Source organism: Pipistrellus hanaki (genome assembly GCF_964339955.1).
Source record: "Pipistrellus hanaki genome assembly, chromosome: 10".
Lineage (NCBI taxonomy): Eukaryota > Metazoa > Chordata > Mammalia > Chiroptera > Vespertilionidae > Pipistrellus > Pipistrellus hanaki.
Genome location: NC_140512.1, coordinates 71079557 through 71098500, shown reverse-complemented (window position 1 = coordinate 71098500; position 18944 = coordinate 71079557). Strand labels below are relative to the sequence as shown.

The 18944-nt window shown below is 59.1% G+C and overlaps 2 protein-coding genes across 4 annotated transcripts in view; both read right to left on the bottom strand.

Moving 5' to 3' along the window:
* Positions 1 to 18944, bottom strand: part of HTR5A (5-hydroxytryptamine receptor 5A) — a 134073-nt gene that overhangs the window by 92867 nt on the left and 22262 nt on the right. The gene's annotated exons all lie outside the window — the stretch shown is intronic.
* Positions 613 to 18944, bottom strand: part of DPP6 (dipeptidyl peptidase like 6) — a 431250-nt gene continuing 412918 nt past the window's right edge. For all 3 annotated transcript variants that reach the window (XM_084897509.1, XM_084897508.1, XM_084897510.1), the window contains exons 18-26: positions 17371 to 17469; positions 14126 to 14195; positions 11624 to 11818; positions 8293 to 8347; positions 6918 to 7029; positions 5021 to 5079; positions 3913 to 3985; positions 3750 to 3823; positions 613 to 1378 (exon numbers count right to left, since the gene is read on the bottom strand). In XM_084897509.1, coding sequence (XP_084753635.1) covers positions 1229 to 1378; positions 3750 to 3823; positions 3913 to 3985; positions 5021 to 5079; positions 6918 to 7029; positions 8293 to 8347; positions 11624 to 11818; positions 14126 to 14195; positions 17371 to 17469 — 887 coding nt within the window. In that variant the 3' untranslated portion in view covers positions 613 to 1228. The remainder of the gene's footprint in view (positions 1379 to 3749; positions 3824 to 3912; positions 3986 to 5020; positions 5080 to 6917; positions 7030 to 8292; positions 8348 to 11623; positions 11819 to 14125; positions 14196 to 17370; positions 17470 to 18944) is intronic.

Below are 18944 nucleotides of genomic sequence, written 5' to 3'. Positions count from 1 at the left end.
CCGGTTCCCGTCCTCCAGGGTTCCTGTCCTCCCGGGTTCCCGTCCTCCCGGGTTCCCATCCTCCAGGGTTCCTGTCCTCCCGGGTTCTCGTCCTCCGGGTTCCTGTCCTCCTGGTTCCCATCCTCCCGGTTCCCGTCCTCCAGGGTTCCTGTCCTCCCGGGTCCCTGTCCTGTCCTGTCCTCCCGGGTTCCCGTCCTCCCGGGTTCCCGTCCTCCCTGGTTCCCATCCTCCAGGGTTCCTGTCCTCCCGGGTTTCTGTCCTCCAGGGTTCCCGTCCTCCCGGGTTCCTGTCCTCCAGGGTTCCCGTCCTCCTGGGTTCCCGTCCTCCAGGGTTCCTGTCCTCCCGGGTTCCCGTCCTCCAGGGTTCCCGTCCTCCCGGGTTCCGGTCCTCCCGGGTTCCTGTCCTCTAGGTTCCTGTCCTCCAGGTTCCTGTCCTCCCTGGTTCTCGTCCCTGAGCTCACAGGATGGACGTGGAAGGGAGGCAACTCTGTCCTTTTATGTTTTTTTTTTTTTTTAAACCAAATGGCATCTGAACAGACTGGACACCATGGAGGAGGAGGGGTGAGGGTTAAGGGCACATGTGGGTGGACAGGAGAACTAAGCCGGACCGGGCAGCGGTGGGAGAGCTTTTATTTATGTATTCCTGTTTTAGTAAGTGGTGCTGGCTGTTCCCCTCGGTGTTGTGGAATATCTCCAAGCCTGCAGCCGCTCAGGAGAGAGCGGCCAGTCACTTCCCATCCGTTTCTTCTCCAAACACGCGGAAGCTCACCACCCACGGAAGGAAATGAAGCAAAACCAAGGATAACAAACAACAAACAAACAAACAAAACAAACAAAACAAGCACAGAGAAGCAACCCGTGGCCGCAGACCATGCCAGATAGAAACCATAGAAAAATACGCATTAATTCCGTGAGGCTGGCTGACTCTGGTGCCGGCGGGCGGGCGGCGGAGGCTGTTGGGCGTTGTGCTCGGGCCCGGGCGGCGTGGCTGCATCGGCGGTGTGCGGCGGGGTCTCTGCCCCCTGCCCTCGCCCCGGCCTGGCTCCAGCAGGAGGCATGCGTGCGGCCCGGGCTCCGGGGCGCGTGGGCGGGAGGAGCTGGCTTCGGAAGCAGAACTGCCTTCGGGGCCCCAGACGCACGTGCTACGCCCTCACCCCAGCGCCCCGGGAGCGGGGCGGGATCCCCAGTCCAACCCCGGTCCAGGGGGAGCCGCTGCAGGCCGCGGGTGCTCAGTCCTCCTCCTCTTCCTCCTCCTTCGCCGGGGCGGCCGGCGGCTTGTCCTGGACTTGGAAGCACTCGGCGAAGAAGGTGACGATGGCGCGGTACAGGTGCTGCTTGAGGCGCTCGTTGTGGAAGTAATGGCTTTCGTCCGGGTAGATCTGCAAAGAGGGCCAGAGTGACCGGCTGCCCGCCCTCCCGGGGTGTGGGCGTGGGCGGGTGCAGGGCCGCTGGAGCCTGCAAGTGAATGTCCTACCCGACCCAGTGCCTCCTCCCCGGAGCCCCACCAGACCAGGGCCGCCTGGCGGCCACCTCCACACCGTCCGGAACCGGCAGCATGAAGCCACGTGCAGGATAGGCGCAGGGGCCGCAGCTCCGAGGCCGAGCTCTCTGCAACCCGAGTTATAACTTTCTCTGCAGCTTCCTGGGCTGCCATCTGCCCAGGCCTCCTGGCTCACACTCCCCTCGTGGCCATGGACAGATAAGTTCCCGGCTGTGTCAGGTGACGATGTACCAGCTAGAATCTACCCAGTTTCCCCGAAAATAAGACAGTGTCTTATATTCATTTTTGCTCCCAAAGATGCGCTAGGTCTTATTTTCAGGGGATGTCTTATTTTTCCATGAAGAAGAATACGGTACACATTTATTGCTAAAGGAAAATAAAGGAAATTTATTACCTGTATACGGTACGGTAGTACGGTAGTTGTCAACACAAACCAGACAAACTGTGAATCCTACAGTATCAAGAATTTACTCATTTATTCAATGACAATCATGTCATCATCTTCTGGAACATCATCATAACAATCCAATTCCTGAATTTCCTGGTGAATTTCTTGTGACTCCATTTCTTTCAGAATCAGTGGACCAAATCTCTCATGTTTAGCCTAGGGGTGCCTTATTTTCGGGGGATGCCTTATATTTCACTCAGAAGGAAACCTGTAAGTAGGTCTTATTTTTGGAGGATGTCTTATTTTCGGGGAAACACGGTAGCTGTAAAGTTTTAGGGAATTAAACGGGAGCATTCAGCACAAGGTCTGGAGTGCGGGAATATTGTCAGGTGTAATGATACCTCCCGTGCCCTAGGGGCGCTGTGTCATGTCCACAGAAAGGTATCTGTCCCAGTGGGGTTCAAAGCCAAGTTAACAGACCTGGAAACCCCGCTGTTCCACACACCTGTGTTTGGAATGTGTCTTTGAAGGACGGCACTCACTTTATTTTAAAGTATTTTTTAATGCTGTCACTGAGCTATGTACGGTGCCCCCAAAATGTATACACACACTTTGAATAATTATAAAGGTGGTGTTTATGAAAATAGATTTCATTTTCAAAATAGAGCTACCTGCTGTTAAAGTGTGCATGCATATTTTGGGGACACCTGTTTGTGTGTTAAACTTCAAGCAGCACAAGAGAGAAAAGAAACTTGTGGGAAGAGAGGCCCTCCCTGCCTGGGGCCCTGCCCACACTCCCCCCTCCCCCCACTGTGACAGATTCACTGAGCACCTGCTAAGGCGCTTGTGGTGCCTGCAGGTTGGCATTGCTCGTGGGTTCCCTCTCCTCGACCCGAGTGGGGTCTGGGGAGTCCGCTCAGCGCCTTGCTGATGTGGCAGCCTCTGTCTGGGGCCCTGAGACCTCCTCCCGTCGGCCATGCCGGCATCCCACAGCCCTTGTCACAGCCTGCGACCGATCGTTCCGGAAGGAAGCACACAGCACATCAGCCAGCCCTCCTGCCCCCGTCAGCACACCCGAGCCGGACACCTGAGCAGGACGCTCTCCCTGCCCGCCTGCCCAGGGCCCTCACAGGCCAGCGACGTGGGCGGCCAGGGGCTGGAAACCAAGGCAGGTGAGGGTCAGTGCCAGGTGCTCTCTGAGGGACGTCTCCCGCCTATCACTGGACCCCAAAAGACGTCAGGCCATGCCTGTTCTCCCAGAGACCTGTGGCCAGGAAGGCAGTGGGAGAAGTGTGCCGAGCAGCAGTGGCATTGCTCTCGAAAGAGCTGTCACGGCCCACAGGCTGAGAACCGCTAGCAGGGCGGCCTAAGACCATCGGAAAACATAGATATTTAATCATGATTCATAACAGGAGCAAAATCACAGTATGAAGTAGCAACGGAAACAATGTTATGGCTGGGGTTAGCACAACGTGAAGGCTGTATTAAAGGGTCGCAGCGTTTGGAAGTTGAGAACCGCTGGCCTAGAGGGTGGCTGGCGGGACCCGCCAACCTGCTGTTGCGTGGGGACGGCAGCCCCCATCCCACACGCCAGGGACACGGCGCCACGGCTGTGTGTGGCTGCTGCCTGGCCTTGCTCATCGCACAGAGTGAGGTGGAGGTGGGAGGGGGTCTAACAGGGTTTCAGCACGGCCCATCTGCAAGACCGAACTATCATAATTGAAAAGTAAGCACAGGCTTAGTCTGTGGGACGCCCTGCCCACGCCAACGGCCACGCCAGCGTACATGGCCGTACGCCATCCACATGTGGTTCCTGCCCTGGGGAAGGGAACAGCCCAGCACAGCCCAGCGTGCACCGTACCTGCAGGCTGTAGTTGGCCTTCGCCTTGATCAGCTGGGTGATGAGCTCGGCGGTGTGCTGGAAGTGGACTTTTTCTGCGGGAAGGAAAGAGGACACTGTTTGTCTGAACCCGCACACCGGCAGGGGCTGCTCACCGTCCGCAGCAGGGCTCCTCGGGGCTCACCATCGGCCGTCGCGTGGATGATCAGAAACTGCTGCCCGTCCAGCGCCGACACCCGGTGGGCCACCTTGGTCATCTGCACGCAGGGCGAGGGGGCAGTTAGTGCCACACATTGTGTGTGGGGACCCCGAGGATTAGGGCCAGGCTCAGAAGCAGGGTCCGGCACGGGGCTTATGTCCGCGGTGAACACACAGCACCTCAGGGAGCCCCCTTCCCTCCCTGCACCCCTCAGAGGCAGACAGGGATGGAGGATACTGACTGTTCTCCTCTGATAGAGACAGGGATGGAGACAGGGAAGGAGACAGGGGGGAGATGGGGAAGGAGACAGGGATGGAGACGGGGATGGAGACGGGGAAGGAGACAGGGAGGAGATGGGGATGGAGATGGGAAAGGAGACGGGGATGGAGACAGGGAAGGAGACGGGGATGGAGACAGGGAAGATGGGGAAGGAGACGGGGAAGGAGACAGGGGGGAGACGGGGAAGGAAACAGGGGGGAGACGGGGGAAACAGGAAAGGAGACAGCGGGGAGATGGGGAAGGAGACAGGGGGGAGATGGGGAAGGAGACAGGGGGGAGATGGGGAAGGAGACGGGGGAAACAGGAAAGGAGACAGGGGGGAGATGGGGAAGGAGACAGGGGGGAGACGGGGAAGGAGACAGAGATGGAGGAGTGCTGGCTCAGGGGAGGTGACATTTCTGTTATTCTTGCTAAAGGTTCAACCCCGGACCCCACCCTGTATCCTGAGCCTGGCCTGCCACTGCGCTGGTGAAGGAGGGCCATGTGCCATCCCCACTGTCACTGAGCGGCCTTGGGGGCAGGAGCCAGGATGCGCCCCCAGCACCTAAAGACCACGGACAGGTCCTCCATCAAAGCCTCCTGCTTTCTTCCTGGCCCCTAAGTTCCAGAGTCAGAAATCACACCCTCCGAGGGGTCCCAGTTGCTCCTTTCACAGAACGTACAGGCGGTGGACGGTCCTCCGGATGGGAGGAGGGACCGTAGGCTGGAGGGAGCCGGGTTCGTGCTGGGCCGGGTGGGAGGGGAGGGGAGGAACTCAGAGAGGAGGGAGGAATTCACCGATGTCCCGATGGCCAGTGGCGGTGTGGGGGCCTACCTCGTACGCCCTGTTGTCCAGTCCGTAGAGGCCCAGGTACCGCTCGGAAAAGGCCGACGCTGTGGGAGGACAGAGGAAGAGGTCACCCCCGCCCGGAGCCCGGACTGGGCCCTGGGGCGGGCTCACCTCCTCTTCCTGGCAAATGTCTGTCTTAAAGACCAAACCAGGCCTGCTGGATCTTTTTATTTTTATTTTTTCCCCGGAGCTTTTGTTCTGTTGTTTAAGTCTTTATTGTTGGAAGTGTCCTGTGTGGCCCCCTTGGATCTGATACGGAAATCGGGCGATGTTTAAGCATTCGGGGTTGGGTGGTGTCAGGCTTAATGACGGGACCCCGGGGACAGGACAGCGCCCACTCCCAGCGGCTGCACTCGTGTCTGGGCTCGGCCTGTCTGCTCTGTCCTGAACGCTGGCCCGGCCCAGGCTCCATCAGCAAGTGCCCCAAAGAGCACCCTCTGTCACAGCAGAGACCACGTCCCGCCGCGGGCACAGGGATGGGCCAGGTGTAGCGGGCACGGGATGGGCCAGGTGTAGTGGGCACGGGATGGGCCAGGTGTGGCAGGCACAGGATGGGCCAGGTGTAGCGGACACGGGATGGGCCAGGTGTAGCGGGCACGGGATGGGCCAGGTGCAGCGGACACGGGATGGGCCAGGTGTAGCGGGCACGGGATGGGCCAGGTGCAGCGGACACGGGATGGGCCAGGTGTGGCAGGCACGGGATGGGCCAGGTGCAGCGGACACGGGATGGGCCAGGTGTAGCGGGCACGGGATGGGCCAGGTGTGGCAGGCACGGGATGGGCCAGGTGCAGCGGGCACGGGATGGGCCAGGTGTAGCGGGCACGGGATGGGCCAGGTGTAGCGGGCATGGGATGGGCCAGGTGTAGCGGGCACGGGATGGGCCAGGTGTAGCGGGCATGGGATGGGCCAGGTGTAGCGGACACGGGATGGGCCAGGTGGAGCGGGCACGGGATGGGCCAGGTGGAGCGGGCATGGGATGGGCCAGGTGTGGCGGACATGGGATGGGCCAGGTGGAGCGGGCACGGGATGGCCAGGTGTGGCGGACATGGGATAGGCCAGGTGTAGCGGGCACAGGGATGGGCCAGGTGTAGTGGGCACGGGATGGGCCAGGTGCAGTGGGCACGGGATGGGCCAGGTGTGGCGGGCACGGGACGGGCCAGGTGTGGCGGACACGGGATGGGCCAGGTGTGGCGGGCACGGGATGGGACAGGTGTGGCGGGCACGGGATGGGCCAGGTGTGGCGGGCACGGGATGGGCCAGGTGTAGGGGGTGGTGGGTGCAGAGCTGAGGGGAGTGGTGGGGTCACTGGGGGGGCTGGCAGGTACGGAGCTGAGGGGAGTGGTGGGGTCACAGAGGGGATGGTGGGTGCGGAGCTGAGGGGAGTGGTGGGGTCACAGGAGGGGATGGTGGGTGCGGAGCTGAGGGGAGTGGTGGGGTCACAGAGGGGATGGTGGGTGCGGAGCTGAGGGGAGTGGTGGGGTCACAGAGGGGATGGTGGGTGCGGAGCTGAGGGGAGCGGTGGGGTCACAGGAGAGGGTGGTGGGTGCGGAGCTGCGGGGAGCGGTGGGGTCACTGGGAGGGACTGGCAGGTGCGGAGCTGAGGGGAGCCGTGGGGTCACAGGAGGGGGTGGTGGGGTGCGGAGCTGAGGGGAGTGGTGGGGTCACTGGGGGGGGCTGGCGGGTGAGGAGCTGAGGGGAGCCGTGGGGTCACAGGAGGGGGTGGTGGGGTGCGGAGCTGCGGGGAGCGGTGGGGTCACTGGGAGGGACTGGCAGGTGCGGAGCTGAGGGGAGCAGTGGGGTCACTCGGGGGGGCTGGCAGGTGCGGAGCTGAGGGGAGCGGTGGGGCCATGGAAGGGCCAGTGGTGTGGGTAGAGAGCATTACCGTAGAGCTTGAAGTCCGTTATTGGAGAGAGAGCGGAGCCGCAGGCGAACATCTGACCCTGGTTTTCTCCCTTCGCTGGGAGGATGTAAGTGCTCAGGTAGCCGCCGTAGTCCTGGGACAGGGGACAGGTAAGTGGGGGTCCGTGTCGGTAACTCAGCCAGGAAAACACTCGGACATATCGGCCACTCAAGCAGCCATTTTCATGTAGCTGCTCAGAAAAAAAAAATCTCAACTTCAAATGTTTCTCAGGGCCTGGCTGGTGTGGCTCAGTGGTTGAGCACATGCCTGGCTATGGGCTCGATCCACAGTGTGGGGTGTGCAGGAGGCAGCTGATCAATGATTTTCTCTTATCACTAATGTTTCTATCTCTCTCTCCCTGACCCTTTCTCTCTAATATCAATAGTAATCTTAAAAATTTTTTTTCCAGTGAGGTAAAAAATGAAAGGCAAACGCTTGCCATCTAAATATGTCTTGGTGCACGGCCTGAATGCCCAGTGCTGGGGAGTGACTGGGTGAGGGTGGTGTAGGTTACAGGGGGCTGCGTGGGTGCAGGGCTGTGCTCCGGTCCTTCCCTCGGAGCATCTTTTACCATGTTCCTTACCAACTAACTCCCTGTCTACACGCAGAGCCAGCCACTCTGATTTTCTGTGGTTCTGAGGGGGGGCGACCAGGTCTAAGGTGGCCATGAGACAGACATCCCCATGTGTCCTGCACAGGGTCACCCCCTAAGTTCTGACATTGTCCTTGCCTTGGGGTTGACACGAAAGACCCTGGCTTCCATGCGTGCCTCCCAGAGACAGCCCAACGGGACACCACTCCCTGCCCGGCGCCCACAGACTCCGGCTCATGTGCGCTGGTCTGACCCAGAGGGGGGACACGGGTGTGATGTCTGATGAGAAAGGATGGAGGGGGACCGAGGCCGAGAGAGTCAGGGCGTGGGGAGAACTGTTAAAGCTGTGTGTGCATGAGTGTGCGAGTGTGTGAGCGTGTGTTTGTATACGAGTGTGTTTGCATGTAAGTAGGTGTGTATGAACGTATGTGAACATGTTTGTAGATGAATGTGAGTGTGCATGAGTGTGTGTATGAGTGTACATGAATATGTGTTTGTATATGAGTGTGTGTACAAATGTGTATTTCTGTGTGTTTGTGTGTGAGTGTGTGAATGTGTATGAGTGTGTCCACGAGCCAGAGTCCCCCTGTCCCAGTGGCAGTGGCCCTCCCCGCTGCCGTACAGAGCGCCCCGCGCCGCCCTCACATGTACAGAAGTGCGCACGCAGCTCCAGACCGAGCCGCTCGGTGAACCTGACCCAGCCTGGGGGGGCGTTCAGTCCCCGTCCTGAATGTCGGGTGACCCGGCGAAGGACAGCGCACTCACCTCCCCGAACACGGCCACGCGCGTCCTGTCGACGTACGGCGCCTTCAGCATCCGTCTGCGGAGCGAGAGGCAGCATTGGTCACAGTGGTGGCGGCGTGGCCGGGGCAGGGCGTGCCCTGGCCGTCACCGCGTGGCAGTCTGTGCCCGTGCCACCGCGAGGCGCCGTGCGAGCCTCTGCAGGACGTCCAGGCCCTGACTCGCCGGAGCCCTGAGTGCAGAGCCGCCAGGCCCGGGGCGCCAGGCCCCGGGGTCCCTGCCCTCCTGCGTCACCTTTCCTCAGACCAGGTGGCTCCCACCTCCCCGGCGCTGGGAGGGGCTCCAGCTCTGTGTGCAGGGCGGGAGTCAGGGAGCCGTGCTCCCTGCACCTGAGGCGTCCTCTGCCCCCAGCTCCAGGCAGGGGTCCCCGCCTGGCGCTGCCTTCAGTCACTGCTCCCAAACTGCAGTTGGAGTGTCTGTAGATCCTCCTACCCGCCTGCCCCTCGGCCCCTCCACGGCCCTGCCTGTGCCGGCATGACCCCCGCCTTTGCTCCTAACGTCCTGCTTGGAATGGGCTCCCCATGACCTGCCGGCGAAGCCCTGCCCGGCCCAGGAGCCCGTCCACTGCCGCCTCTGCCTGGCCAGCTGTGCCCACGACTGCCCCTCCCCTCGCCCTGCGGCTGGGCCTGGGAGGGACTCTGTTTGTCACCGGGGAGGACAGGGCCACGTGGGCCCTGGGACGGCAGCAGGAGGGGAGGTGATGGGGGCCGGGGGACGATCGGGAGCTGGTGCTGCCTGGCCTGTGGTTCTTAAACGAAAGCACAGACTGAACCCACACAGAGCTTAGTGGCGTTTTCTTGGACTTGAACTTCTAGGCCTGAGCTTCTGAAAGCCCGCATGCATATGGTGGCTGTGGGCAATGCGCTGGCTATGGGTGTGTGGTGACCGTGGGTGTGCAGTGGCTGTGGGTGTGCAGAGGTCTTGGCCCTGCAGTGGCCATGGCTATACAGTGACTGTGGGTGTGCGGTGGCCGTGGGTGTGCGGTGGCCGTGGGTGTGTAGTCACTATGGGTGTACAGTGGCCGTGGGTGTGCGGTGGCTGTGGGGTGGCCGTGGCTGTGCAGTGGCCATGGGTGCGCAGTGGCCGTGGCTGTGCAGTGGCCGTGGGTGTGTAGTCACTATGGGTGTACAGTGGCTGTGGCTGTGCAGTGGACGTGGGTGTGTAGTCACTATGGGTGTACAGTGGCCGTGGGTGTGTGGTGGCTGTGGGTGTGTGGTGGCCGTGGCTGTGCAGTGGCTATGGGTGCGCAGTGGCCATGGCTGTGCAGTGGCCATGGGTGCGCAGTGGCCGTGGCTGTGCAGTGGCCATGGGCGCGCAGTGGCTGTGGCTGTGTGGTGGCGTGGCTGTGCAGTGGCCGTGGCTGTGCGGTGACCGTGGCTGTGCGGTGACCGTGGCTGTGCGGTGGCCGTGGCTGTGCAGTGGCCGTGTGCTCCTGCTCCTGTGAGCTGTGGGAGTGGGAGACTCGACTCTATTGACTTCTGTTCGGGAGCAGGTTCTGCTTTGATTTTGGACAGATGGCAGATCAATTCCTTATTTTTAGAAAACACTGAGTATGGAATGCCTGTTGCCCCTGTCCCCGAGGCAGAGGGGACCAGATAGACACGGCCACATGGCCACACGGCCGGAGGACACGTGTCCCTTGGATCCCTGTGCTGGAGGGGGCCGGAGGTCAGACAGGAGGCAGGTCAGGCGGAAAGGCACAGATGAGGGGGGATAGCCCCACGGCTGCTGACCAAAGCCCACTGTCACTGCTCGCCAGCCTGAGGCCTCATCCGCGGTGGACACAGCTGGTCGCTGACCAGCACCCTCCCCCCCTTCCCTGTTCCCCCAGGACAACTGCCCGCGTGTCCCGCAGGTTCTGGGTTCTAGAGGGGCAGGAGATGCAGCGAGTGCTGTACTGGGTGCTTCCGGGAGCTCCTCCCTTCCTTTCTGGAAGTTTCTGGAAGGGGTTCCCTTCTCAGCCTGCGATGGCGGAGGGAGAAGCGCGCAGTGGGTGCTCCTGGCAGCCTCCCCAGTGAGGGCCACCCGCCTGCTGGGGGTGGGCCGCTGAGCGGAGACGCCGAGGGCCTGGCCTTTGGCAGCGTGCAGAGGGCCTGGATTCGACAGCTCTGAGGCCGGCCGCCCTCTGGGCTCACAGAGCCCACGCCCTTCCTCACGGTGTGTGTGAGTGTGTGTGTGTGTGTGTGTGTGTGTGGATGTCCTGTGCCTTCGTGGGCCATGGGGTCTGGGAAATGTCTCTCTCCTCCGGGCCTGTCTGACACACATGGGCTCTGGACATGCCGCCCGGCGCCCAGCGCCCGGCACTCCCTGGGGGAGGCACCGTCCTCACCGCCATTTTAAAGGCACTGACCTGGCGCACACCACGCCATCCGCCCTTTTAGGACGAGGGAGGGGTGTTTCACAAAGGCAGTGAGTGCATCATTTAAGCCTGAAAGCACACAGGCCTGCTGGCGGGGGGTTGGGGGTTGGGGTGGAGAATTCGGGGGGAGGGAGTGCGAGCCGCACACTAGCCCTTCGGCCGCTCAGGCCTCAGCCCTGGGCCCTCGCACCGTCCAGCAGCACGCTCCGCGTCCCCACAAGGCCACCGTTTGGGTCCGTGCTGTTCGCGTGTTCCTGCCCCTCTTGTCACTCTGAGCGCGTGCGCCTGTGGCTGCGGCTGCGTGGCCTCTCGGTGGTCTGTCTGCGGGCACTGCCAGCCCCGCACAGACATCTGTGAAAGCACTTCCTGCCCTGGGAGCCGGGCCGGGGAGCCGGCACAGGCCGAGGTCCCATCCTCCTGGGCAGCAGCCAGCTCGGTGGTGACTGAGCGCTGATGCCTGTGCTGAGCTGGCACTCGTGGGGCCGGCACGTGCGGGAGGGACTCAGGCCGCGGCTCTCTGACCTCAGGCACGGGCACCGCTATGTGCACCCACCCGCTCACGTGCTCTCCCCATCGAGAGGGGCAAGATGGGCCTGGACACGGCCCGAAGCTGGCGTGTGAGAGCTGTGACGTGGGAGGGCTCCTCCGTCCATGTGCGCACTGGGCTGTGCTGCCTGGGACACGTGTGCAGGACCAGGAAGACGGCAGAGGCCGAGGAGGCCCCGCCCCCCTCCCCCCCACCCCCACCATCCTTCCCGCAAAGCTCACCGCACGTCCAGCTGGTCCCAGTCACCCCCCCACCCCCGGGGCTCACCGCACGGCCTCCAGCTGGTCCCGCCCCCCCCCCCAGCCCCCCCGGAGCTCACCGCACGGCCTCCAGCTGGTCCCGCCCCCCCCCCCCCGCGCCCCCTCCCCCCCCCCCCCCCCGGAGCTCACCGCACGGCCTCCAGCTGGTCCCGGTCCTCCAGCAGCCCCAGCCGCCGCCGCACCGCGTGCAGGAGCCGGGTGCCCTGGAAGCCGCTGCCCCGGCCGTCGCACCGGAGCACTATGGCGCCGTGGCTGCTCGCCAGCACCGTCTCCCAGCTCACCTCGAACCTCTCGGCCACGCTCTGGCTGCCCGGGGCGCCGTCCCTGCAGAGGGCGGGGGCACCGGGTTCTCACTGAGGGCCGCGACCCCGCACCACCCGCCCCTCAGCGCCAGTCTGCCTCCCCGGTGGGTGCGGTGGCATCGTGCCCACCCTGGGTGCCGATGGCCGTGGGTGCGGGGGCACTCGGGGCGTGGGCACCGGCTGGGAGTCACCGAGGGCCTTGGCGAGGGGCGTAGATGCCCTCCACCCGTGGCCGTGCCTGGGCCTCAGTTCCCTCCAGGCCAGAGCAGCAGGGCAGGCTGCTGCTTTACCGGACGGACCCCAGGTCTGAGGAGTCTCTTTTCGGTGACTCGGAAGACAGCGCCCACGCCCACGCCCATGCCCACGGTGCCATGGCGTTTGCACCTCCGACAGAGCCAGGCACCCGCTCCCTGGGGGCAGTCCCACTGAGCCGGTCTTCCTGCCCCCACGCGGGACACCCCTGCTGGCGGATGGCACCGAGGCCCGGCATTCCCACCACGGAGACGCCGGGCTGCACACAGGCCCTTCCAAACGGGGACCGGCAAGTTTAGCAGCTCTTTGTGTGCGCGCGCGGGCATCGGCGTGGGCGTGGGCGGCTCCGAAATCGCTCTCCTTGGTGGGGGTGCCACCCTGAGAGCAGCCGGTGCCGTCACTGCCCCGGGGCTTTTGCAGGGACGGAGGAGGGCAGGCGGGGTGTGCAGTGCATGCTGTGTGATGTGTGCCATGTAATGCGTGTCTGGGTATACATGTGTGGTGTGTGGTGGTATGTAGGGTGTATGTGTATATATATGTGGTGTGTGTTGTATATTTCTGTGTGGTGTGTGGCATGTGGTGTGTCTATGTATGTGTGGGTGGTCTGTGTTGCGTATATGTGTGGTATGTACTGGGTGGTATATGGTATGTATATGTGCGTGCTGTGTATATATGTGGCATGTGCTGTGTGTCTGTGTGTATGCATGTGGTGTGTATATATATGTGGTATGTGCTGTGTGTCTGTGTATATGTGCGTGCTATGTATATGTGTGGTATGTGCTGTGTGTCTCTGTGTATGCATGTGGTGTGTATATATATGTGGCATGTGCTGTGTGTCTGTGTATATGTGTGTGCTGTGTATGTGTGTGGTGTATGCTGTGTATATGTGTGTTGTGTGCTGTGTATGTTTGTGGTGTATGCCGTGTATGCGTGTTGTGTGCTGTGTATGTGTGGTATGTGCCACACATGTGTATGCTATGTATATGTGTGTGCTGTGTATATGTACGTGTGGTGTGCTGTGTATGTGTGTGCTGTGTATATGTGTGTGCTGTGTGTATGTATGTGCTATGTATATGTGTGCTGTGTGCTATGTATGTGTGTGGCATGTGTGTATATGTGTGTGCTGTGTGGTGTGTGGTATATGCTGAGTATATGTGGTCTGTGTGCTGTGTATATGTGTATGCTGTGTATGTGTGTGGTGTGTGGTGTGTGGAGGCTGGCAGAGCGCTGACCTGTGCAGACAGGGAGGAAGTAGTCAGGGCGCAGGGAACAGGTTGGGACCCGCGGGCAGCCTTCTGGCCCCTCCTTTCATTCCTGTTGGGTGAGTGCCCTGACCCAGGAAGGAGCTGGGCCAGGTGACCGCTCCTCGGGCTCCCCTACATTTGTGAGGCGTGGTCCCTGTGGTCCCTGGACACCCCAGGGCTGCCCCACGATGACCCTCCAAGTGAGCCTGCTGGCTCCCACAGGCAGGCCGAGTGGCGTGGGGGTGGGGGCGTATAGAGATGTGCTGACCGTGAGGAGTGCTTCCCTGCGGTGAGTGGCACTGCCACGCTCAGCACGTGGCATGTGGCATGTGGCACGTGGCACTCAGGCAGGACCTGATCAGACTCCGCCCTCCGAGAGGGCAGACCTCACCCCGCTGCTCTTGCACCTGGACCAGGGCCTGCTGGGAGCCCAGCGTGTCTGAAATAAGTCTCTGTTGGCAATTGCACTGGGTTCATGGCAGTTTTGTGGCTGGAAATTACCTCTAGCCAGTGGGTGGCGTGGACAGTGCCAGCGTTACAAGAACTCCCGGGGGCTCGGAGCCCCCTGACCTGCCATCAGATCTGCACCCTGCCTGAGCCTGATGATACCACGACAGCCGCCCACGGGCTCAGACCTGCTTGCCTGTGACACTGCCGGGGCCACCGAGCCCACGGCCCTTTGAGGCGTGGGGTCACCGGAGAGGAGCTGGCGGTGGCTGAGGCTGACCTAAGCTTTTACTCTGCAGCAGCGTCTCCCTCCCGGCCTCAGGTTAAGAGCTCAGCCTTTACCGGGTCTCCCAGGCCCCAGAGCGCCCGGAGGAGAGCGTACTCACACCACCAGGAGCAGCGGGTAGTGCATGGTCTCCGTGAAGGTCGCGGGCTTGAGGATCTGCATGGACAGGCCTGGCAGATACAGAACACAGGCGGAGGGTCAGAGCTGCGTGACCAGGGGAAAGGGGCCAGGGTCGCTTGGGGTTCCCTGTGTCGTCTTGGGCAAGTCACCCAACATCTCTGAGGCTCAGTGTCTCCATTAGAATGAACTGGGCCACGGCAAGACTGGCTCTCTCTGCTCACAGAGGCCCCAGGCCGGGAGGGGTGGGACTTGGGGCGGCAGCGAGTGCCATTAGTGAGGAGGAAGGAATAGAGGGGCAGGCGTGAGGCCGGGGAAGCCAGAGGGGTGACGGAGACCCCGGGACTCTGTGCAGAACCAGGGCTCTGCCCCCTTGCTGTGCACAGGCTGGCGCCGGGCAGGTGCCTCTGGGCCCGGACCCCTCCACACACCCCGGGAGGGGCTGGCGCAGCCCAGGGCCACCGAGATCTGGCCCTTGGCAGTGCGGAACGTGTGCCGGGTGGGTTTTCCTCACCAGTTTCTTCCGTCCCCCCAAGACTTCCCTCCCAACAGAACTTGTTTACTGATGTTAACGACAACCCAGATTACCAATTAAATCAGAATTAGCAGCTTTCCCAGTTGAATTTCTCTAGGACACCCCTCCTCCCACTGGGGAGCCGCTCAGACCAGGTCTCATTCCCGATTCTGACTGAATGCTAATGGCTTGCAAATTGGGTCAATGGCCCCGGGATGCACAAAGGCAGGCTCTGACTTTATCGCTGAAATATCCATAAAACATGGTCTGGGCTGCTCCCTGCCACCGGTGATAAGCCCCAAGGCCGAGCTGGCCAGGACTGGCAGCTGGCTTTCCTGTCTTTCTAGAAGACGTGCTGCTTGGAGGAAAGCTGCAGCCTCCAATGAACAAAGAACCAACGCAACACAACACAACACCACACAGCACAGCACACCACGACACAACACAACTCAACACAATACAACACAACCCAACACAACACATATTGTCACCCCCAGGGCGCAGTGCCCATCCCTCCCCTTTCACACATGTAATTCACATGTACACAGCATGATACGACACAACACAACTCAACTCTACACAACTCAACTCTACATAACACAACACAACACAACACGACACAACACAGCACAGCATGACACAATACAACACAACTCAACACAACACAATACAACCAACACAACACAACACAACACAACACAGTACAATAATATAACATAACACAACACAATACAACCAACACAACACAATACAACCAACACAACACAACATGACTCTACTCAACATCACACAACACAATACAATATAACTAACACAATGCAACACAATACAACCAACACAACACAACCCAACACCACATGACACAACACGATACAATTCTACTCAACACAACACAGCACAGCACAACATGGCACAACACAACGGAACTCAACACAATACAACTAACACAACACAATACAACCAACACAACAGAACACACAATAGCAGGTCTGTAGAGCGGAATCTTTCAGAATCTGGGGCATCCTCACTTCCATTTGCCTGTGAGTGAAACCCCAGGCAGGGAGAGGGAGGCTGGTAGCTGGCTTCTGAAGGCCTTTTCTGCACTCTCTGAGGAGGGATGGCATCGCCGCTAGGGCTTGGGGACTGTCCCTGTGACAGCAGTGTGCAGGCTGCATTGAGAAGGGACATTGGGTTTAGGAGATGAAGGCGAACCTCACCGAGGGATGTGATCTGTCCTCAAAGGCTGCGGCAGGAAGTGACAGGTGTGAGGAACTGTGAGGGGTTCTGGAACACTGGCTGAGCAGTGGGCAGCGGTGAGTCAGGAGTTTGAAGTCTGGCCGTGGAGGTCCACCTGGCTTTCCAGCGTGTTACCCATGCAGACACACATGGCCCATAAGGCCTGCTGTGGGCTTAATGCTCTGCCCTCATCATAAACTGTGAGTGAAGTGCTTGCATGTACATTTTGTACTGGATTCTGCAGGCGAGGGGGCCTGTCCTGAGGTCTGCAGCTACACATGGATGGTTTGGGGGTGGGGTCAGGATAAACATGTGGGAGTTGCTTGCTTGTGTATTTATCCATCTTCCTATCCATCCATCCATTTATCCATCCATTTATCCATCCATCCATCCATCATCTATCCATTCATTATCTATCCATCCATCATCCATTCATTATCTATCCAGCCGTCCATCATCCATCCATTCATTATCTGTTAACCCAACCATCATCCATCCATCAATCAATCCTCCATCATCCTTCCATCCATCATTCATCCATCTTTATCAATTTATCATCTATCCATCCATCCATCCTCCATCAGCCATTCATTCATCCATCTCTATCAATCCATCATTCATCCATCCATCCATCCATCCATCCATTCTCCATCAGTCATTCATCCATCCATCTCTTTCAATACATTACTCATCCATTCATCCATCCACCATCCATCCATCCATCCATCCATCTCTCTCAATCCATCATCCATCCATCCATCCTCCATCACCTATTCATCCATCCATCTTTATCAATCCATCATCTATCCATCTTTCATCATCCATCCATCCATCCATCCACCCACATATCCAGCATCACTAGCAATCTAAAATGGTCTAACTGCCGGGACTGGTTTGGCTCAGTGGATAGAGCGTCGGCCTGCGGACTGAAGGGTCCCGGGTTCGATTCTGGTCAAGGGCATGTACCTTGGTTGCGGGCACATCCCCAGTTGGGGGTGTGCAAGAGGCAGTTGGTCGATGTTTCTCTCTCATTGACGTTTCTATTGTAACTCTTTGTCCCTCTCAATTCCTCTCTGTGTAAAATCAATAAAATATATTTAAAAAATAATTACAAAATAAAATAAAATGGTCTAGCTTTCTTACCTTTTTGTTTCTTCTTTATAAAAGAACAGCACAAAAGCATGTATCTAGTTAACTTGCGGGTTCTCATGAGTTTGGATCTGAATGGCCTCCAGGTTCTGTATGGAAGTTTGAACCAGTCATGGATGTCATCCATGTGGGTGGGCTAGACTTCCTTCGACATATTGCCTCGGGGTACAGAGCCGTACCAAGTGGCCTCTCTGTACCAGAATGCCCTGCACTACCGAGTGTCTCTCCATGTAGAATCCCTCTCAGCAGGGAACAGGGCATGGGAGCCTAGGGGGCCGCTTCAGATCAGATGTTGCTTTTCCTTTTAAAGGGAAAGACGCAGCACTTACTATAATCTTCCATCTCGATTTCCTTGTATTCCACTTTGGGCATCTGCCGGTCACTTATAGCCTTCCGTACGTGCTCATTTGTTTCCAGGTCAAACATTTCTGAAAGAGAGAAGAGAGAATACAGTCAGATTCAGCCAACGTTTACTGAAGCCACAGGTTTTTCTGTGCACCGTACGCTGAGTCCGACACCAGTCCTGGAGGCGGTCCGTACAATTCTATCCCAAGGCCCACGACACGAGACATTCAATGCCCGCTGACGGGACAGCCAGGCCCTCGGGCAGATGGAAGCTCTCCCTGCTGTGTGGGCGCCTCTTACACGCTCCGTTTCAGGATGTTTGACTTCCAGACTGCTGGTTTGGGGAAACCAATGCCACGTATGTGTTAGGACAAATGGTTCTGCAAATATAGAGGCCACAGTGTCCCAGGGAGGAAAGGAGAACAGGGATGCGACCTTTAGTGCATTTTCTAGGATAACTTGAATCATATTTCTTACCTTAATCATAAGGTTATCGGACTTTGGGGCCTCAGCATGAATAAACACGTCAGGTGTCAGCCTGACCCTCACCCTCGCCCTCACCCTCCCTCTCCCCTGACTGCGCGGAGGCTGTCTCCTAGGCTGTCAGGCACACAGATGCCCCCAGTGCCTGCTTCTGGGGTGAAGAATGCCCCTCACCCACCCACTTCATTACTCTCCCACTGAAAGGGCTTTTCACCTTATTTCACCATCTGACAGGTAACAAAAAAGGTCCAACTTCCTCTTTTCTCTCACATCCAGCCTCCATGGGGGGCAGTCTATGGTTCATTATGAAAGGGAATTTTATCTTCAAGGGACTCTGTGTTGGGCTCATCAAATCACGTTGAAACCTTCACGAACGTCTTAAAGATTAACAGCACACACTGTGTTACAGTGAATGGGCACTGCCATGGCCGGGGTTGCTTAGTGGTCAGAGTGTTGGTCCACGCACTCAAGAGTCACAGGTTTGATTCCTGGTCAAGGGCACGTACCTGGATTGTAGGTTCAATCACTGCTCTGGTTGGGGCATTGTAGGAGGCAACCAACCAATGTGTCTCTCTCACATAGATGTTTCTCTCCCTCTCCATATCTCTCTCTCTCTCTCTCTCTCTCTCTCTCTCTCTCTCTCTCTCTCTCTCTCTTTCTCTCTCTCTCTCCCTCACCTCCTTTCTGCTCTCTCTTAAAAAAAATCAATGAGGAAAGTATCCTCAGGTGAGGATTAATAACAAGAAGGAACAAGGGGCACTCTGGGTCTTCAGAGGCACCCGGAGCCTCAGCCTCCCCAGCCCTGTGGTCCTGACCTCTCCACCTGGCGTGGTCCCGGTGTGACAACAAAGGGACCTGGGTGCCATCACACGAGAGAAATGGGAACTCAGGGCAATGAGTGGGTTAGCAGGAACACAGGCACATCATCTCTACAGCAACGGAGATGCCGTCCCTTCGGGGAGTGGCCGGTGGCCCCGCTGATGTGGGCACCACATTTCCAAATGAAAGGCCCTGGCCGTTCTGGCTCAGTGGATAGAGCATCAGCCCGTGTCTGAAGGGTCCCAGGTTCAATTCT